At 41.4% G+C, this 21,007-nt stretch overlaps 1 protein-coding gene across 8 annotated transcripts in view; it reads right to left on the bottom strand.

Moving 5' to 3' along the window:
* Positions 1-21,007, bottom strand: part of SLC23A2 (solute carrier family 23 member 2) — a 54,167-nt gene that overhangs the window by 30,571 nt on the left and 2,589 nt on the right. The window contains exons 2-7 of one of the 8 annotated variants that reach the window (XM_046903359.1): positions 10,105-10,200; positions 7,675-9,430; positions 7,441-7,579; positions 6,915-7,113; positions 1,275-1,553; positions 586-684 (exon numbers count right to left, since the gene is read on the bottom strand). In XM_046903359.1, the coding sequence (XP_046759315.1) occupies positions 586-684; positions 1,275-1,406 (231 nt within the window). In that variant the 5' untranslated portion in view covers positions 1,407-1,553; positions 6,915-7,113; positions 7,441-7,579; positions 7,675-9,430; positions 10,105-10,200. Of the gene's footprint in view, positions 1-585; positions 685-1,274; positions 1,554-3,592; positions 3,725-6,914; positions 7,114-7,440; positions 7,580-7,674; positions 9,431-10,104; positions 10,201-21,007 lie in introns of those variants that run through there. The other 7 variants (XM_046903358.1, XM_015297306.4, XM_046903360.1 and 4 more) reach the window with 7 other exon arrangements.

The following is a 21,007-nucleotide window of genomic DNA, read 5'->3' as shown; positions in this document are numbered from 1 at the left end:
TTCTTATTTCCTGTAATCTCCTTCCTCTAAACAAGAGTTCAGATGATTCATACTGTCTCTGTTTGCAAGACTATTATTAAAGAGGATTGAAAAGCGATAGAATGGAAGAAAAAAGCTGAAAAGTCACAACTAAACTGGTCTCCAAATAGAAAAGAGACAACCACTGCTGTCCTAAGGTAAAAATCTTCTCGGGTCTTTATGAATGACCTGATCTTCACTCGTAAAAGCTGTCACGAAATAATAAGAAGTTCTCAACCTGTGAGAAGGATTAGAAAAATGAACTTAACAGGGAAATCATGTAAAAAGGCCAATGGAAATGAAGAGATACAAAAGCTGCCTATGATGAAATTAGGCGGCAGGTCATAGCATATTAACACATGCTGAGTCATTCTCCAACTTCTGCAACCGAAATGTGTGACCAGAAGAATCATGAGGACAAAACTCCCCCAGACCTCATCTGGATCTGCAAATCAGCACATTCTATTAGAGAAAGAAAATCTCACAGCCGAGGAAAACTAGTGTGAGCAAATAACAACACTGTAAAAGCAAGAATGAGTTCTTGTAAAAAAGGAAACAGCCAAATACCTTTTCTGCTATGCCATTTTCTGTAGTATAAATGGCCATCAACTCCGTGTCTTCTGTATCCTGATCACCACTCGATGTTGCTCCACCATTAATCACAACCTTAAACATAAAACAGAGCAAAACAAAAAAGTGCTAAAATAAACATTTTCTCTGCAACAACAGTTCACTTCACCCATCTCCCCCCTGGCTTGCACTTAACAAGTGCCTTTGACATTTTGTCAGAAAAGCTAACACACATGAGAAGCAATCATTTCTCTAACAGCATGTCTAGGAACACACAAAATTGAAAGGCATCACACAGAGCACTTTGAAGCCTAGACATGAAGGACGTAATGAAAATCTAATTAAGTAAAGGGTGATCAGCAGCTGTTTCCTTACTGCTGCCTGCTTCTCTCAGGCAAGGAACATAGGGTATATTCCTCATGGGGGCTGGTGTGTTCTGCAGTATTACCACCAATTGTTCTAATCACAAACTGCCTGGGGAATCGCACGTCTTGCTTTGGAGCATGCACAGGAAATAACTATAGACAACATAATTGGACATGTTTATATGTAAACAGTAACAAGTGGCAAAAGAGGTTTTACTAACTACTTATGGATGGACAGGTTGTGTGTGACACAATTAGAACACCACACTATTCACTGAGTCACACTGAGCTTGAGAATGGAGTTCTGAACACATTACTTACAGGCAGAGTGAAAAAGGTGGGATGTTTGGATTCATCCTCATATTTGCCTTCTGTCGAGCCTCCTGCCTCCACTGATTTTGAAGTGGTATTCTTACCAATCCCCATCGTTTCCAGTATGTCATGGACTTGCATACAGGACCCAAGAGAATGCTTCTGGGTTGAAGGCCAGGTACTACCGGGACAGGATCTTGTTCAAACAACAGCAGCTCCAAGAATCACAGATGTCTTCAGCAATCCAGCTGGAATATTCAGGTTGTTTTCTTTAAGTACCGTTAGCACCTACAATTAAAGAGAGGATTTACTTTTTTCCTTCAATTATCTAAGTTATACGCACAAACACAAGCCCTGCAGACGTGGTTCCTTTTCATGCTCATGACTCACCAGCACTCAGCATTCCTTCTCTTGATTTGATAATGAATAGATATCACTTAAAAATAAGGCTGGTAGTATTTTAAGTTCTTTCAGGATGGGACCACTGTGATTATTCTCTCATCCTTTACTTGTGGTCTTCAATTATTAGCAGCATATTTAAATTCTGGCTTTGTTTCTACTTCTCAGTCATTTCTAAATAGGTTTTGGGGAACAAAGCAAGCCTGTATTTCTGCTATGCAGAGATGCCAAACAGCTTGCTGTTCTACACCCATTGCAAACAATACTTGCACTCCTTCAAAGGAGTTCAACTTGTAGACCCAATCATGACTTCACTTCTGAATAACTAAATTCTTCTTTTTAGAATAACATCTTTAAATACAGAGCATCCAGGAAGCTTAGATTAGAAGGACAGTGAAGCACTGAGCCTATTTCTGCCTGTTACCCCAAATTATCCCAGTTTCTCGAGGGACTTTCAAAGTGAATCGCCTGATGATGTCAAAGCAACTGCTTCAGGGCAAAACCGAGCCTGCATTTTAATTGGCATCGCTGCTGTTTTGGCACAGAAACAGGAAAGATCATACAGCTCACCAGTTCTTTTGTTTTACCAGATGGGTCACTACAGTCTAGTTTTCCCACATTTGCTCCTTAAAAGGAACCTGCCAGTCCTTGGCCATCCACACTCTTGCCTTTTCCAAGACTAAGGAGCACAAATCAACAGATGTGAACCTAAGCTTTCTGTGGGAAAGCATCAAACATTTCTACAGCAAACCAAGTTTTGCAACCTGTGGTTACTGAGCTACAAACAAATTAAGCATAGTTGCAGGCAGCTGTGGATGAAACAAGCTAAGCTACAGACAAAAGTACATGACAGAACCTGAAAAATGCTCTTCAAAACCTTAACGAGTGAAATTTTCTGCAAAAACAAGAATGCATTCAAGCAGCAAAACCTCACTGCACATTGGCATTACTTTAAAAGCAAGTTAATGACATTTTCAACCTAATTGCTGGAGGTGGAAATGCAGCTAATGGACATTCAAAAAGCTCACTTACGTGTATGTAAGAAAGCCAAAAAGTAGGGCTTGGTGTTTTTACTTAAACCTCCCTTTCAAAATATTACTCAGGAAAATGTCAGCAGCTCAGATATCTGCTGTAATTGCAAGAGTGAAACTTGACAAAGACCCTTCTCATAGAGGTAATTGACTGCTTGAAGAATTACTGAGTGCTAATATTTTAAAATCTCCTAACAGCTCTTAGTGCCCATTTGCTGGAAAATTCTGGTTACTTGAAGCAAAATAGATATTTATCTTTCAAAGTGAATCAACTTTTCAAGACACAAAATATACATACAAAAGAGACCCTACTTGGGTGCTGAAATGCCCTTAAAGCATCCCTAATTAAATCAAATCGGAATGGAGAGAACCGTCTTCAAATAAGGGCTTAATTAAGATTTGTTTCTCCAAGTAAATAGTAGGAGAGCATAACTAATTATTTCTCACTTGCAATTAAGACTAAAGGAGAGAACTAGTTCAAATATTCACCAGTCTTGATGATTTATAAAAAGCTTTTCCAGGTGAAGTTTGGGGGCAGGTGTGTGATTTTGAGAGGTTTTGTTTGTTTTAATGGTAGAAGTGTTAAAAGAAAAAAAGGAATTTGTCTTTTTCTTTCAACGTAGACATATGTTATTCTCCAAGAAAACCAGTGATGGAGACAGGCTTAGTTTGCTCTGGCAGCTTACATATCTCAGGTTTGGAAAGGAAAAGGGAAAGGATAGAATTACACCTCCCTAACAAACACAGCCATGCCAATAAAGCACCACTGTAAGGGCTGGACCAGCAGGACCGTGCAGTTCAGGAGATCTGGTTTAAGGTATTCCAGTACAATAAGCTTCTTAATTAGCATTAACCAGCATATGCATTGATGCAAAAGAAAAGACCCTATAATCTTACTTTATTTTGCATTGCGCAACAGTAAGACTGCTATCTTCTCCAAGATGATGTGATCATTCCTTGGGAATTGTTCTTGAGAATTACATCAGGAGATCACACAAGCAAGCTATGCCTTGGACTAATTCTTTAGTGCTGAAACACAATAGTTAGAAAGGTACAGCATGGAGGAGGGTTCCCAGATTACAGCAAGGTAATGACTCCAAAACAGCAGACAAAAATAGCCTCATCTGCTATTTCCCTGGAGGAAGGTTGTGTTTGCATACACACCAGTGTCTGTACATACACCCAGACGTGCACATGCAGACACCACACGTGTATTTTGGTGGACAGTCCAAGGCAAATGAGAACAAATCTCCAAGCTAAACTGGCTCCTGCCCAGCAATTAAACTGGCATTTACTGGCACAGATGATAGCCATGCATCTTCAGAATGCTTTTATTCTGCAGTGAGAAGCATCGAACCAAAAGAGAAATCTCTAGGCAGCAGCAGCTATCTGAATGATAGCATTATTTCCTGTGCATCCTACAGCAGGGAACCTACTCTGGCAGTGGGCTGGACTGGGAGATCTCCAGAGGTCCTTTCCAGTCCCTATGATCCTGCGTTTATCAGAGCTCTTATCCTAACTGACCACAGCTAAACCAGATGACTCAGACATTTTATAGCTCTTCACAACAAACCCAGCTGATCAGAAGCTGAAAAGCTATGCAACTGTAGATAAAACTCATTTGAAACCAGCTACATACACACAAATTATCTGCTGCCTTGACTCAAACACAAAGGCTAGAAGTGATATTTCCACCAGGGCACTGAATAGCATTTATTTCTTTGCATACTGAGTTATCTTCAGTGCTCGTACATGACTAACTCAGCAAGGCCAGAAAGCAGGTGAAGGCCACGTGCATCCTTTGACACACTTCTCTATTCTCTGAGACAATTCTTTTTAAGAGCTGGTGCCAGCAGGGGTAGGATACAAAGCTACAGCAGCATCTGGACACAGAATGGCAGTCCTAAAGCTTTGCATTTCCATGACTCCCAATGCTGTATTTTCAGTGTTACCAAGGGAGCTCCTACTTTGAAACAAGTTCAGGGAAGTAAAAAGCATTGAGAACCATCAGAGACCGGGATGTGCAATAGAAAACAAATCAAACTTAGTTATGCATTCATTCTTGAAGTTGATCCCTGCATGTCATTATTCTGTGATCTCAGCCTTAAATAAAAACATCAGTTGAAGTATACAACGAAGGTCTTCCTACAGAGGAATCTGCCCCATCTGTCAGGACAAGGTGAGTCAGAAGTTACTATTTCACAAGCTACCAAACTGCATGCATGTCTGTCTAAAAGCTTATTTGAAAATCCACCTCTTACTCATTTCAACAGTTACCCTGGGTAGGACAGAAGATACACATGAAGAGCTCATATATACATAAATAGCATATAAAGGTAAAACACAGGAAGGGAAAACTGACCACAAACCTCTTACAAGAAGCATGCAATTGTAACACATACATCGTCTTCCTTATTTGCTTTACTTTCCTTAAAGAAGCATCATTTTTTAATCATCTTTTGGGCTGAACCACATTAAAATTGTTCTCTGCTTTTTTTCCTCATTTGGCTGAGAGGACAAAAAGCATAAAGTTTGCTTTCATGGCATTCCTCTCTACAGTGCTACTTTTGAGTGACTTATGGCAATAAGTGACATATTGGCAATCCTATAGTGCTCATCTCCTGACTTTTGCATTAAGTACACACATAACTGAACCCTTTGGAAGAAGCTCAGCTCAGACCTGAAGTTCCCCTCTGACTATCACAATGACTTTCAACTCTGTGAAAAACGACCAGTTTTCCACAATGTTAGCATGATGCTGTTCTTCTCCCAGAAGCTTTAAGAAGGAAGCAGATTCATGTATTTCCTTAATTGTTCACCTCAAAACAAAACCACAAAGGTCTTTCCTAACTTCAGCTGGATCATGAATTTCTAGCAGCTGAGCTAGGTCCTTACGGAGACATTTCTCAAAATACTTTAGACTTCTCACATCGATTTGCACCGCTGCTGACCCAGCATAAAGCACAGCAGATAAACAGCAGCAATGGGCACAAAGTTTGAACACGACTCAAGTGTCCTCACGTTGTGCTTTGCAAGATGATACAAACACAGTGTTCACCTCAGGAAGGTCCAGAAGCCAAGGAAGCCAAGGTGAAAGAGTTAAAGGAGAATCCCAGTTAGCCTGAGAAGTGAGTGCATCCCTCCTACCTCTTAGTCTAACTGAAATCACAAGTGGATTTAGCAAGTTAAGCTGCTGCTGTTGTTGTCCCCCCTTGCTCTCTACCATAGGAGCTGACCTACATTTGGTGGCCTTCTACTGCCATGCAAAGGAAATATTTGGAAAATAAGCACAAAAGGCGTGGTTATAAAACAAGCTGGCATGGAAAGCACATTCTTTAGAGTGTACTGATGGAAAAGCTCCCAGAAGCAGTAGGTGTAGGTATGCCACCTGGTATGCACATGTCACGCGCACTGAGGAAGGAGCGATGCCGGAGCCAACCCAGGATCTTTTTGGCTTTTACAGATGGCTGAAGAGCCAACAGAGCTCAGCCTACTGCATGCATTAAGAAGATTAGAAACAAATTAAGGTGACAGCTTAATTACAAACTTCAATTTATTAATTGTAATTCGTTGTCAGACTCATGCAAATATCAACAGCTTTCTTCCGCAAGCAGAGATAATGCTCAGCCAGAAGCTGTCCAATCTTACAACCAAGGTTAGCTTCACCTAAATTTTAAAAGAAATCAGGACACTTATTCATAGAATGGCTTGGGTTGGAAGGGACCTTAAAGATCATCTAGTTGTAATGCCCCGCTGTTGTAAGTAAGGCAAGTAACCCGAACTCCGGCAGGATTTCTGATGTTCCACCATGTCCACTTCCAGGTATTTGGCGCCTCTGAAAATCAAGGACATATTGTGTCTAAATATAAATCAAGATATCCTTTGTGTCTGTGGCTGTATTTGGCAATACACACAAGACAGAAATGTGGAAAGGAACCTGAACTCCCCATACTTTGGGACGTTTTATTGTTAGATTACACCATGTCCGAGTAGAAGAAAAAGCCAAATTTAAAATCCCTTTCACTACATCAGCATTGAACACTGCAGAGCTGATCCTGGAGACTGCAACGAAAGATAAACTCCCAGTTCCTGCAGCGTCATACGGACATGCAAATGTGATTTACTCTGTTTAGTTAACAACAACAACAAAAGTGTATTTACACCAAGTAGCTACTACTACTCCACAGCACCGAGGATGCTGCAGGACAGGGTTGTTTACGGTTTGGCTGCCAGATGACGTGGACTGAGGGAGCTGGAGAAGGAGACAGGCAGTCACACAGCTGGGAGCAGCACCAGAGCTTTCTGCGGAAGGCAGTGGGATGGATGCCAAGAGATCAGGGAAGTTTTGAAAGAAATCCTTCACTGAAGCACTGTGTCGGAGCGATTAGGGAAACAGGAACACTTCTGCGTTTTCAGGACTGAAAAGCAGACAATCAAGGAATTTTGTAGAGGCTCCAATTAGACAAGTTTACTTACAGGGTGCAGCTACCCTTGGCCAGACACGCATCTCAACAGAAAAGCAAGGCAATTCCCAGTTAATTACAGAACAGCAGCTTTCTCCATTGTGCTCTGGGCTTTGGTTACGCCAGTCATACAAAATTTCTGTACTGATTTTTTTGTCATTACAGTATTAAAAAAAAAAACAAACAACACAAAGACTTCTCTTCCTGTGATCAGGCACACCTGGTCTTCAGTGCATCAGACAGGAGGCAGAGCAATAGGCATTTTTATGAGTGTTCACTCACCCGAGTCCCAAGCTGAGTTCTTCTTAACACCTGAAAATCCTCAAAGTGAGATTTCCCCCTTTATTTTCCAGCCTGCTCACCACAGACATTCCCACCTGCTTTTCAGCAGCATGAAGCCTGAGATAACACCTCTGAGAAGCTGTTCAAATAGAGCAGCAGTTTATCAAAGGGGTTAAAACCAATGACCAAATTACAAGTAATCAAAAGAGCAGCAACATTGCAACCCCAAACTACCCATGAAGTTGCTTGATGTTGGACTCCACGATCCTTTACAGGTTCCTTCCAACTTGGGATATTCCATCGTTCTATGTTTTCCTACACAGCGAAAGGATTCCTCACCTTTCCAAAGGACTCATCAACAATCTCTCAGCAGCAAGCCTAATAAAGCCCAGCAATCTCTTTGTGTTACGCAACATGAGTCCCATCTGCAGCCCCATAACCACAACTACCTCAGCACTGACCATCGCTATTACATCTCAAGATTGGTGCTGAGATACCCTGCCTGTGAAGTCCCTACCTCAAAAACCAGTCCAGATATATAGGTGTGCCCAAAAGGCATTTTTTCAGCCTTGCAGGGGATTTTGACCATCTCACAGACAAGGAAAAGGTTGCATAGCTCCCACACTTAATCTTCTGTTGCTGCATGTAAAAACTATCTCCTTGGTTTAGTCTTCAGTAGAGATTTCCTCAGGCTCTTTTGAAACAGAGCCTCTTCAGTCTGGAAAATCCTTGGATTTGTCTCAACCACGTGCCCATTGAGCCCTTCCCATTGAATGAAACAGCACTAAACTGCAGCAGATAAGATTTTTCCCCCTCTAACTAAGAGCAACTACATCCACATTCAACCAAATGTGCTTTAAATTCCCAAAGCACTTCCCCAAAAGTTTGAAATACACCCTAACTTTCTACCATTTAACTTAACAAATGCAAGATTGAAGGAGCACTTTAAGAAGTCCCGAGCTTGTTTCTCATCCACTTCAAAGCACATCATCAAAGCACCAATGCATTCCCTCCTTGTAGGCACTAATGAATTTTTAAGTAGTTGGTATTTTGACTACAGTCCAGAACAGTATGGCTGAGCTGACCAACGTTATTAGCGCATGCCTATACAACACTGAGCAGGAAAGTTATGCCCAGCTCAAACCAGCTGTTGATTTAAAGCATATTAGGTAAATCTCATTAACTTCCTATGTGAATGAGCTTGCTGAGAAGAGGACTTAAATCCAAATGAATGAGATATTTAACAAAGGATCTTAAAGCTTTCAAAAATGATGCTCAGTTACTCTAATTAATGTAGAGTTAACATAGCTATGATACTAAATGAAAACATTGAAATATTTACCTTTCTAAGATGTATATGTGAATGTGAAGGTGTGCCTTTGGTCAGAAATTTGTCAAGCTTGCTTGCTTCTCACAGCATTTCTCCCATTTTATTGGTGGCTTTGCCAAATTTTGTTGTGGCGCATACGTTGTTCTCCATGGGACACCTATTTGGTGCCCACAATGGTGTGCATTAAGAGTCCTATGCAAAGGGCATAAAAGAAGGGCCCAGAAGCCACAACACGTTTCAAAGAAATACAAGCAAGATTTAGGAAATATTTTTGCAGCTTGAACCTACACGACTGATAGCAAGTAACACTTGCAAAGCTCTGTAGACAGTGACAGGATAAATAAAAATGAAATACTGTTTCACTGTGCTTTATGAAACACATTTCTACTTTATAGCTTTATTTTTATCCAAGTACACCTCCATCTCTGTTTATGGTACGCATTAACTTGATTTACAATAGCACACAGCCCTTACAGTCTCCCTGTGAAGCATTAATAATTGAAGAATTCAGATACCTCCACATTATTATGGATGTTAATACATAGTTCATTAAGCTCCTTTACAGCACTCAGACAGCAACCTGAGCACACACTGGCTCTTTTCTCAGCTTCCTTTGTACTTTCACTTGGCACTTTGATGAAAGCTATTTTTCTCCAAGACCTTAATCACATTTAAAAAGATAAAAAAAAAAGTTGAAGTTAGAGACTCATCTATGAAAAATTCCATTTATTAAGCAAACTGGGGTAGCATGCCAACTTTCCCATCTCTGGGTATGAAGCTCCTGTCCAAAGGCTTCACCATTCCCAAGTTTACCTTTGAAACACATATCCCTCGCTGGAAGAAAACAGCTTTAGTCCAGTAAACAATACAAAGTCACAAACTACATGTGATGTATGCATGCACAGAGATAGATAAACAGTTGATCTGCTAGGCTTAACTTGAAATAATTGAGTATTTCCCTTCTATTTAAGAGAGCTTAATAAAAGATCTGGAATCCAAGAAACTTTCAAAAACTAATCCAGATGATGCACTTCAGGGGTCAAACATTAAAACCTTCTCTTTATGACAGAAATCTCATTTATTTTCCACCCATTTAAAAATAAAAGGAAACCAAAGTTTATAAGTAAACAGAAACAAGCAAACACTTTTGAATCTCTCTTGATGATGATAATTTTAAAATGAAAAGCCCGAGAATCTTGGGTACATTGAAACTTAAGCTATAGAAAACTTGAAGTGGTCAAGTTTAAGTTATCTCATTTATGATCACGTCTACACTACAGCACTGAGCTTTTGTAACCATCCCTATGAACGTTTGGACTCAGAGAAGCCCTTACCACCAGGCTCACTTCTGGAGATTGTCTCAGGCAGCTCCTCCACGGCGTCTCTTCCAGTTCGTGCTCAGAGCAACAGCCCAAGCTGCAAGCCACAGCCTGAAAGGATGCAGGCATCAGACTTTTATAATCTGGTTGGGCTCACAACATTGTATAACTGTACTTTGCCCAATCAACATCTCTGCACATTACACAATGCTGAAATGCAGGAAGACACCACATGGCCATAAATTGTTACTACATGCCTCCGCCACAGTTATAAAAGTGAGGGAAGGGAAAATAGACAATATCCTGAGTAACGGCAGAGAGCACATATAAGAACTGTGTGTGGAGGTTTAAGAGCTTTGCATAACCCAGCCAGGGCCCTCAAAATCAAAATGCATAAATATTTACATGCTAGACTCCAGCAGCTGTAATCAGGATAGGGAATTTTCTCCTCCCGTCTCAGTGATGAACAAATTAGCATTTCCATAACCCTCAGTTGTGCAACTCGCAAGGAAATATTTTTATTAGCAATTAGCCAGTTTTCAACAGTTCCCAGATCCAAAAGCTCTGCTCCATAACACAAGGTCTAGCAATATACAGTCTCAGCAAGAGCACAGAATGTACCCCGTGCTGGGCTCCTTCACTTTACTGATGGAACAGCTGTATCAGAGAAATGCTCAGAGCCTGAGATGGTAAGAGAGACAGGAATAGGAGAGACTTAAAACAACAAAACACCATTAATAACGTACAGTTTGTCCTCATCTCCCTGACCTACCTCTATTTCTGGATGAGGATGGCACTTAATCTTAAGGGTCCTTCTCCTGCAACCACATCCCCTTTGCTTGCTGTAAACACCATTCCCCACTCCCTGAAGTGTCCCATGTAGATGCATGGCATTACAACCCCTCCAGGAGGCACTTTGTATTTGTCATGTCCTAAGTCCAAACCTTGTCTCTGTGTGAGGGAAAAGCAGCAACCTCTCCAGGAAGACTGCGGTGTTAACAAGCCACCATCACTTCTTCTACCACCAACGCCATAACCATTTAAACAGGCCTCCAGAAAGTAGCACTCAGCTGTGGGACGCTGCCCATGTTTCACCTGAAATACACCTTTTGAACCCAAAGTTGAGCAGGCAAAGGCAGGCCGAGGGCGCCATCTAGCTCCCTTCTCCTAAGGATCAGAGGAAGCACTGTGCAATTAGCAAAGTTTGTCACAGAACTTGCTTCATTGGAACATCAGCACAGCAGGCACTGACGCGTGCTTGTTCCTCCATCATAGGATGAACCACTGAATAGAGCACGTTTGATTCTTATTACATGCATTACTTCTTATTCATCATTTATTAAGAACTCATGAAAGAAAGTCAATTATATCCAATGATAAATGTGGGCAGTATGTGTGTATATAAAAATAGTCTCCACTGGAAAGAGATGCCGAAAGGTTCCCTCCTCCATTTGCTCACTTTCCAATTCTTAGCTTCTTTCCTTGACTCTTGGCTTTCGATTCCCAACATCTGTGGCAAAGTTGACCCACAAAACCCAAAACATTTGCTAAGTCCAGTGAAGAGAAAGCTCACAGTCTCCAATGCAAGCAGTCCCTAATGCGAGCATCTCCGTATCTGATGTTTTACGACCAGAAAACAATAGCTGTACAATAGGTCCACAGACAGCCTATAAGGTCGTTCATACTTTGGAGGAGTATGATGGAATTTATTTCAGCTTCAAGATATTTGGTGTGCTTACAGAGAGCATGAGTTGGAATCTGTGCTCCTTATGGGTTTCTTCCCATCATATTCTATGACTCCATTTGATGGCAAAAAAAAAAAAGTAAGTTTTGGAAAAACAAACAAGATATTTGCTTTTTGACTTTTCATGCCCAATGACTCCTAATCTCTAATGTCCACAATTATTTCTCTTAAATAGTTGCATTAAAAAAAAAATAAAACAACAACCAGGAACTCAAATGCTGCTTGCCCTGGATGTCAAAGTTCAAAGTATAATTGAGTTCAATGCCAGTAACATTAGTTAAGTATTCAATTAACCAAGACTTGTGTATTTACCTTACCATTAAGGCTAATCGGTTCAAAGTTCATCATCAGGTAGTGGACAATTTCATCATTACAAAGATTTGTTTCTGGCTACTTAGTATTTATACTCCATAATTTAGTTCAAACAAACTACCTGCTAGCCTGGAGGCCTTCACTCCAAGCCCAGCTTCCCCCATCCACTGGACAGAGCTAATTGCCCGTTGTTTGCATGAAATTGCTTGCAGTGAATAGGTACTTAATCACTGCTACGCTTGAAATGAATGTTAATTCATGATTTAATCTTACAACTACCACTTCAAGACAGCACGATATTATACAGTGCATTTTCAAACACTGTAATAAGGCAAAGGACAGGAGGGAATGAACCGGTGAGAACAGAAATGGGGGATTTATTGCCATAGCACAGCAGCCTTCATCTTCTGGATCAGTTTGGAAGAGGAAGAACCTCCAAGATCAGCTGGCTCTCTTTTCAGCTGCCCCACTAAGCCTGTCTTACGCAAGCAAGAAGCGTGTCAGAGGTGCGTTTTACTTACTGTAATTCAAACCCTCTGGGAAGCTTTATGTGTTGTTGCATTTTATTGATGGAAGTGAAATCACAGCCAACAATTTATCTTCCACTTCTCTATGCAGGAAGCAGACTGTCGTAATGATCCTGCATAACCAGTCATCATTTTTATGCCCTGCTTAATATTTGAAGCTTGAGCTGACAGAAGCACCTCTCTTGCTTGAGGATGTTACTCCTCGGAGGAGTTCACTTCTGATTATTGTAATAAAATCCAATTTTGTGCCTCCTTCCCAGTTATACAGCGCTCAGTTTAAGCATAAAACAAATACTTCAGAGAGCCATAGTTGAGTTACAAATGCCTTCTGGTAGACACACATTGGTGAGCTGACAATTTGCAGGCAACATTCTGAGCCTGAAGTATTTATTTTGAGGATGATTTTGCAGCACTCAGATTTAGGACAAAATTCTTTTTTGAAGGCACCTGTTTCTTCTGTACTGAAAAGTGTCTCTTGTGGTCAAGGATGGAGCACAGTGATGGACTCCTACGACTGAACTCAATAATAACATGACCCAGTGACCACAAGCACCTGCTAACCAAATCATTCCTTCGAACCTTCAGATATTGCCAGGTAATAACAAGAAAAACAAACAACATAACAGGCAAATCCAATACAATCACTGCAAAACTGTTAAGAAGAGGTTCTCTGTTCCACAGCTTATTAAAACAAGGAAGGAAAAAAAGAAGCCCATTCCAGCCCAGCAGGTGCTGCACAATACTCAGCTGCTGGAATGCACCCTTTGCAGAGCAACAGTCTGAAAGAGACATTGCCTTTGCAAGAAAATCCTGTTGAAAAAGGAGGGGGTGAAGTGAAGAATGCCACGGTAATGATGGCCAAATGAGGGCTCAGTGAGTGTTCTTCCTACCAAAGTCCTAACAAATAAGCAGTCTTTAACACCAGCGAACTCCTAGATGATGTAAGTACAGAATACACAAGACAACAGCATGACATATAATAAACACATCCACTTCATATGTTTTTTTTTTTTCCTTTTTAAACCCTGCATTCAGTTACAGGCTGTGTTATTGTGTTTCTCACAGCTTTTTCTGCAATCACAGTGTTTTTTAAATTCTAGGGTCTGAGAAGTCATTCAAGGCAGAGCTATGGTTCATCTACACAGAAATTAATTATCAGATGGAAGTGCCTTTAAAAATGCCTAGGGTTGATTTTTGTTCAAGAAACAAGAAATCACTGTCAAGTAAGAACAGATGAGGAGTGAAGCCAAAGCCATATACTCTAAACGTGCTCCAAAAATTAATGACTAAGGAACATGATTTCTGTGACCTGCTACTATATTCACCGGTCCATAAACTAAACCAGCCACCTACGTCTCTCCTGGACCCCCAGGTACATTTGCAATTAGCAGCCCAAGCTCAAATCACTTTTCTTTGAGGCCTGACAAAGGTAAAACCAATTCATTAGTCAGTACAGCATTGAGGGAGGCTGCTGGATGCCACCGTCAAGCACCATTACAACGTTCCCAGGTGCCCAGGGAAGCACTGTCAACATCACCACGTGCTTAAAGACAGCATCCAGCCCAGCTCAATGTGCAGTAACTCAGCCAAGGGAACTACACACAACTAACCCAACCAGCTCAGGGACCCAATAAGCCAAAACTTAACCCACCATCAGCCCAGCAGTTCCAACGTGCCCAATGCTGCAGACCACAAAATGGATATGCAAATCTGGATCTGCAACGCCTGTTGGCTGTTCCCACTGAAGATGCAGTTTTGTCACCTCTGGCATTATTTTGCTGTTACCATTTAGGCAGCATGCACACATTTTAGTTTATCTACCTTATTTTTTGACTGTAAAGAGTTTCAGAAGTGCACTCTACATCATCTCAGAGGAAAAAAATAGCAGATTGATATGGTAACAGGCTATGCAAAGAACATGGAAAGTTCCATCCTTTAGCTGAAGTTGCTGTTATTTTCATTTTCTAAAGGCAAAACATGTTTATACAAAAAACATCCTCACAGCTTTGAATTCAATACACTGTTTGCTCAGATATCCACCTGCATTAAAGAGTGACCAGGCAGGTTGAAATCTACAGCTGCAAAATTAAATGTTGTAAAGGAGGGAGGAAAGCAGATAGCCACACTTTGTTCAGCAATCCTTGTTTCCCATTCACAGTTCAATAAGCAAATGGCAAACACAGCTTCGCAGCACTGCCCAACTGCTCAGGCAGCCACAACTCCCCCTTCCCATCAATCCCAGCCTCCTCCATCTGAAATGAAAAAGCCCTTTTAATCTTCAAAGCATGGCCACAAGTCAATCTCAAACTTAGCACACTTTTTAATTTTCTTTTTAATTATCCAGCTGGGAGAGTTATGCCCTCTTTGCTCAGTGACCTTTCATTCCTTCAGGATTATTTCAAGAAATCTTTCCTGGGAATGATCAGCAAATTTATACCACTTGCAGAGGAAATGTTTCCAAGTATCCAAGCGCTGAGAGGAGAGACAACATGATTCTTTGTGCGCTTTTGTGCAGGCTGCTTTTACTGGGGTAACTCAGTAACTGGGGTAACCCAGCACAGCACACTCTGCTCTTCAGGGCAACTGCATTCTGGCTTCAAACCAGTGACTGCTGCAGGCACAATTTTGACATCTACCCCAACACCTTTCCAGAAGGCAGTTGTTGTTGCACTGAGATTCAGAGTTCTTGATCCCAGAAGAGAATTTCTTTCTGCTAGAACAGACTGAAGGCAAGGGTGAAGCTGATAGCCATTGGTACAGAGATTTTTGTATCAGCAACAGCTGACCAAGTGATGGTCCTGTGAGTACTGGTGTTGAAGCACAGCTTGGTTTGCCACAGCTAGACCACAGGGATAAATCAAGTCATTACAGCCATTAACGATTTTTAAGTTAACACCAGCACTTATTCCCTGCCCACACACTAAACAACTGCATGCAACCCTGCACTTGATTCCCACACCAATTACTAATTTATTAATTTCACAACAAGCCTGGAAGTGTTTATACAGACAGGCTCATGTTTAACCAGACCTGCTGGTTAACTTCCCCATCTCATCTTTCAGGCAGATCGGGGTGAAAGTGCCTACATGGTCAGCAGTCACAACCTACTTCCTTCTCAGCGTGCACATGTCAGCTGTGCTTGCTGCTTGAGCCGTCAGCATGCATCACCACCACAGTCTTCCAACCCCACAGGGACAACTGGCAGAGAGTGGAGGTAACAGGACCTGTTGGAACATCTAACCTGCATGTTACCATGGAGAGACACAGGGTTGAACTCAGCCCAAGAGATGTGAATATTACTCTCCATACGTAAGCAGGTAATTAATGATGCACTAACGTATGGAGTGTATTAAATATCCGCACGAATTCTTCTTCAGTAGACAGGATAGGAGGCAGACAGCCCATGTAATACCATACTGATCATTGAGATAAAGAGCAAAAAGACGTAAGATTCTGACAGCGTTCGCGTAACTTACAACAGTATTCATGCCAATTACAGCTTATTGAAAGATTTTCTTTTCCCGGCAAGACATGCCTGTTCTGAAAAGTATTTTAATAGAATCATAGAATGGCCTGGCTTGAAAAGGACCACAATGATCATCAGTTCCAACCCTCTGCTATGTGCAGGGTCGCCAACCCGCAGACCAGGCTGCCCAGAGACATATCCAGCCTGGCCTTGAATGGATGGGGCATCCACAACCTCCTTGGGCAACCTGTTCCAATGCGTCACCACCCTCTGGGTGAAAAACTTCCTCCTAATATCCAACCTAAACCTCCCCTGTCTCAGTTTGAAACCATTCCCCCTGGTCCTATCACTATCCACCCTTGTAAACAGAGGTGGATTTTGGCAGTGTTTAATGGAATATTTCTTCAGCATTGTTCTGCTGTCAAAGACCACTTTTTTAGCAAGTGTACTGTGATTTCAATGTTTCACCTTCCTGCTTTCTGCATTTTCAGGGCTTTTTTGCAGATGTCTATATAGCACTACTTGAAAAAAGTCACAATAATTCTTACTTAATTGGCAATACTTAGAGAACTGCTATTTGGAGTAATATCATTTAGTCATACATTTTGCCCTTAAACAACATTTCCCATTTGAATAATTAAGAGGAGAAAAGACCAATACAGATAAAGTCTCCTTTGAAGATACCCACATGCTGTGCTCTCTCCATAATAAACCTATTACCTGCCATTCAACAACACGTTATCTGTCACAACAGCCTCCAGAACAATAACACCAATTAGACACGGATCCTTAACACACTCCTTGCTGCAGGTTTAGGAAGCAAGCAGTGCTACATCTGGGCAAGATTCTAACGTGGGCTAACGCTGACCATGACATCCTCACCAAAGTAGAACAGCCAAGGGGCAAGGCCTGATAATCCCTGGGGTTTAAGCTCATTTATACCAAGAAACTCAACAGGAAGCTTAACTGACAGCTTTGCTCAATTCGATTGTGCCTTATTAGACATCTTCATGAAAAGCACTGAACATTTTTGATCCCTTCCAAAGAGGAAGGCTCATTAGCAATGGATATTTAGAAGAGCTCAAAATTACAGGAGCTCCTTCCCTTTTGCAGAAAGAGCTCTTCAGTTCCGTGTCTTTATGAGAAGGGCTCACACAGCATGTCAGCAAGAACTCAGGTTCCATCCTCTTCTCCTGATATCTGCAAACAAGACAGGCAATGGAAACATCAGCTCACTGGAAAGCCTGACTCAGAGTTCACACCTCAGTGTGTGGCTAGAGGTCCAGGGGAGTGCAACAGGACGGGCACACAGCACCAGAGGTTATATCTCACATCAAGAAAGATCTTCTGTGCTCTTAAGCCAGTATGCTGCAAACTGAGCAGCTCTCATTCATATTGCTCCTTCCAGATAGAACTCATTCATTCTTGACTTTCCAGCCAGAACAAATAAATAGAGCAAGTAAACTGATACACTATTTTACTATAAGAAGAAGAGAACACTTAGCTTTTTATTTTCTATTCTTTTTAAATAGCCATCTCAACCCCCTCCGATATTCTTTTGGGTTTTAAAAGCATCTAAAAGTAAGCCAAAATAAACCACGTATAAGCAACAAGTGCCTAACAGTCTGAGTACAACAGAGCACAGCCCTGTAACATTACACTGATAATAACTATTACGTTGATAATAACTATTATGCTCAGCATCAACTCATGGTATTTCACACACAAAATCAAATGATACCGATGCAAATGTACACTTTCAGGACCATCAAATAATGGATACCTATTGCTGTTCCTCTACATGAAGGACACAGAACAGCATGAGAACAACACAGCTCTGCCTCATGGCTCTAAAAAGCAGGGACCTGGAGCTCCAGTTTTATTACATTATTATCTTTTTGTCAGCTTGGATCCCGACTGCTCCTTGGGTTTGGCACACACACACAATAAAGCACTTGAGAGAAATCAGTGCTCTTTAAACCTTTATCAAAAACTCTGATCTGCTGAAGCACACTCAAGCAAATGCTTCTGGAATCAGGAACATCCATGTCAACTTGCAGAAACAATTCATTTTGCATTAAAAAAATAAAAAATACTCCATCTGGTGCTTCAACGTACCCTAATTTTCCTTAATATATGCAAAAACAAGAGTGTGCTTTCCTTGTTCAGGTACGGCAAGGCCCTGAATACAGCAATCTACAGTAATACATGGAGTAAATAGCAGAACTCAGGTTTTCCTGCCACACATTCAGACACAGTCATTTTATCACAAGGCAGGCAAATAAACACATTTTATTTTCCTTAAGTAATCTATATGACTCTGAATACTGATGAGAATATATATACACAAGCACAACAAAACAGAAACACTAACCCATATAGTGAAGTGCAAGGCAAGAGGCCAGAACATAGAAGCCCTTAAAATCATTGCTTTTTGTACAGAAAACCACAAATACCCAGGACAGATATACTTAAGAGCAAAAGCAAGAAGTCAGAGATCTGCATTAGGGAGCATCTTCCTCTCAAGGAATTCCAGAGCACTGAAAGTTGGGAGCAAACTCCCAGCACATCAACCACCCCATCATATAAACACAGCTAAGAGTGACTGCTTCGGATACCTTCTTAAATTTCCCAAACTGTCCTTTATTCTCTTAACTTTTATAACCTTACAAGCATACTAACAGCCAGCATGCCACTAAAACATTGCCCCAGGCTGTGATTTCATGGCCATGCAACAATTAAGGGTAAACCCAATTAAAATACGTTCCTACTTTTAGAGCCCTAACTTACTCAAAGCATCCACGTACAAGGCTAATGCCTAGGAATCTAAGTGCACAGAAACCCCTTCAAGTTGCTTTTTTACTTCCCTGCTATGACAGCATTCCTGTCTACAGCGCATTCTCAAAATGCTTCAGCCAACTGTTCATATGACACAAGCGCTGCAATAATTTGATGTGAAAAGAAACGCAGACAAGAACTTTGGGGGACATGCAGCCATTTGATATCTGTCCCATGAGTCATTCAAAAGAAATTAAGACAAGAACTTTGGGGGACATGCAGGCATTTGATATCTGTCCCATGAGTCATTCCATTTAAAAACCATCGCCATGGTGAATCAATTACTCCTTCACCATTTATACTCATTCAAGGCCATACTTCAAGCAACTTCAACCTACAGGAAATGGTACAAAGTTAGCATTGTCTCTTTAGTCACAAGGGGCACAGCAAGCAAGCATTGGTTAAATCCACATGTGATTATTGTATAGATGTATGCACACATATAAATGAACTCTGGTATTGCTGTCACAGCCCCTAAAAGTTCAACACACTTACAGGTACCACGCTGTTACTTACAGCTCCTCCAACACAATGACAAGCGGACAAATCTGCTCCTAAAAATACAACCCTCAGACACAGCTCAAAAATACAACCCTCAGACAGAACTCATCTCCTCTGGCATTTTGCTGACGTAAGTACAAGATCAAAGCATCTCTCATTCAAAGGAGAAAGATACAGTGGTCTCTACAGTGCACAAGAGAAAATTCCACCATGCCATCACGCTGAGGTGCACGTGACAGAGAATTGGTACTTCCTGGACTGAAGGCAACATCCAGCACTGAAGAACTGTTGGTCAATATCTAACCTCCCAAAGCATGTTGGATTAGAAGAACAAGGGATGTGCACAGCATGTTACTATGCACAGGGTATTTGTGATGCTGTATGCATTCCTAATGCTATGTTTGGAAAGGGAAGCTTCAAATTGTAATGTCAAGTGCAAGGTATAATATATGGACCCCTCTTCCCTCTTCCTTCCTTTCCCCACCAGCGATGTGTCAACAGCCCAACCCTTTCCTAAGGAGGTACCACTTCTCCTTTCACAGCCATTTACCAACACAAGAAATTCCCAATTAAAATCCCTCCCTAACTGAAGAGCACGCAGATAGCAGACACTTCCTTTCCATAACCTATCATCAGACTTTTCTTCCTTTAACTCGATTGTCATAAGACCACTTCTAGCAGCTAGAAACATTTAGCCATAACACTTTCTTATGAGCATAAGAAACACACTCCCCAGAACTGACAGAAGCACGACGTGCAGCATCATGAAGTTAGCACAATGTCTTAATGCAACCCACCCCTGGGAACAGCTCGGGAACATGGCAAATAGCTTTCATTTTCAATGATTTATTTTAATGCTGCCTTAGGCTCCATCATGCTGCACATCTCTTTACTCATCCCAACCGTCAATATTTTCTTCCTGCAGCTTTCAAGTCAAATAAACCACGCTGTAACTGCAGCCAGGCCGTTTCATGACCACTAAGGCTCCATAAATAAGAGCACTTGATACAAATAAATTCTTCGGCAATACATGAACCATCATCATCAATGGCAGACAAAACGTTTTGTGCAGCCATCTGCATTTTCCCTTCCCACCATAAACGTCCAAAGGAGTGTTTGAAAGTAAGATAAATCTATGGAGAAAATGGCTCCAGAGAATCTGTTCGGTCTTGGGTTTTCTAACTGATTTTTGTACGTGGTTCACACAAAGATACCGAAAGGAACATCTGCAGTAGAATAAAACCTTCTAAAGGCACCTTGCATAGGACACAGCATTTAAGTGGAACAGCTCACAAGGGTGTACTGCCTTCCTTCCCTTTGTACACACAGGGATCAGTAGAGTTCAACTGCAGCAGTTCAGACTGGCCCATTAGTGCAGTTTAGCAGCCACTTCCTCAGGAATCCTTACTAAAGATGGATAAAGCTGCCCTCGGGTTGCTCTGAGCAGCCTAGGGAGCACCCCACTAAGCCCCGTTCCCCAGCACAGTAAGAAATCCCATGCTACTGAGGAAGTTAATTAATACTTCGGGA

The sequence above is a fragment of the Gallus gallus genome, chromosome 22 (assembly GCF_016699485.2).
Source record: "Gallus gallus isolate bGalGal1 chromosome 22, bGalGal1.mat.broiler.GRCg7b, whole genome shotgun sequence".
Classification (NCBI taxonomy): Eukaryota; Metazoa; Chordata; class Aves; order Galliformes; family Phasianidae; genus Gallus; species Gallus gallus.
The sequence above is the reverse complement of the archived record's forward strand: the minus strand, read 5'-3'. Positions and strand labels throughout refer to the sequence as shown.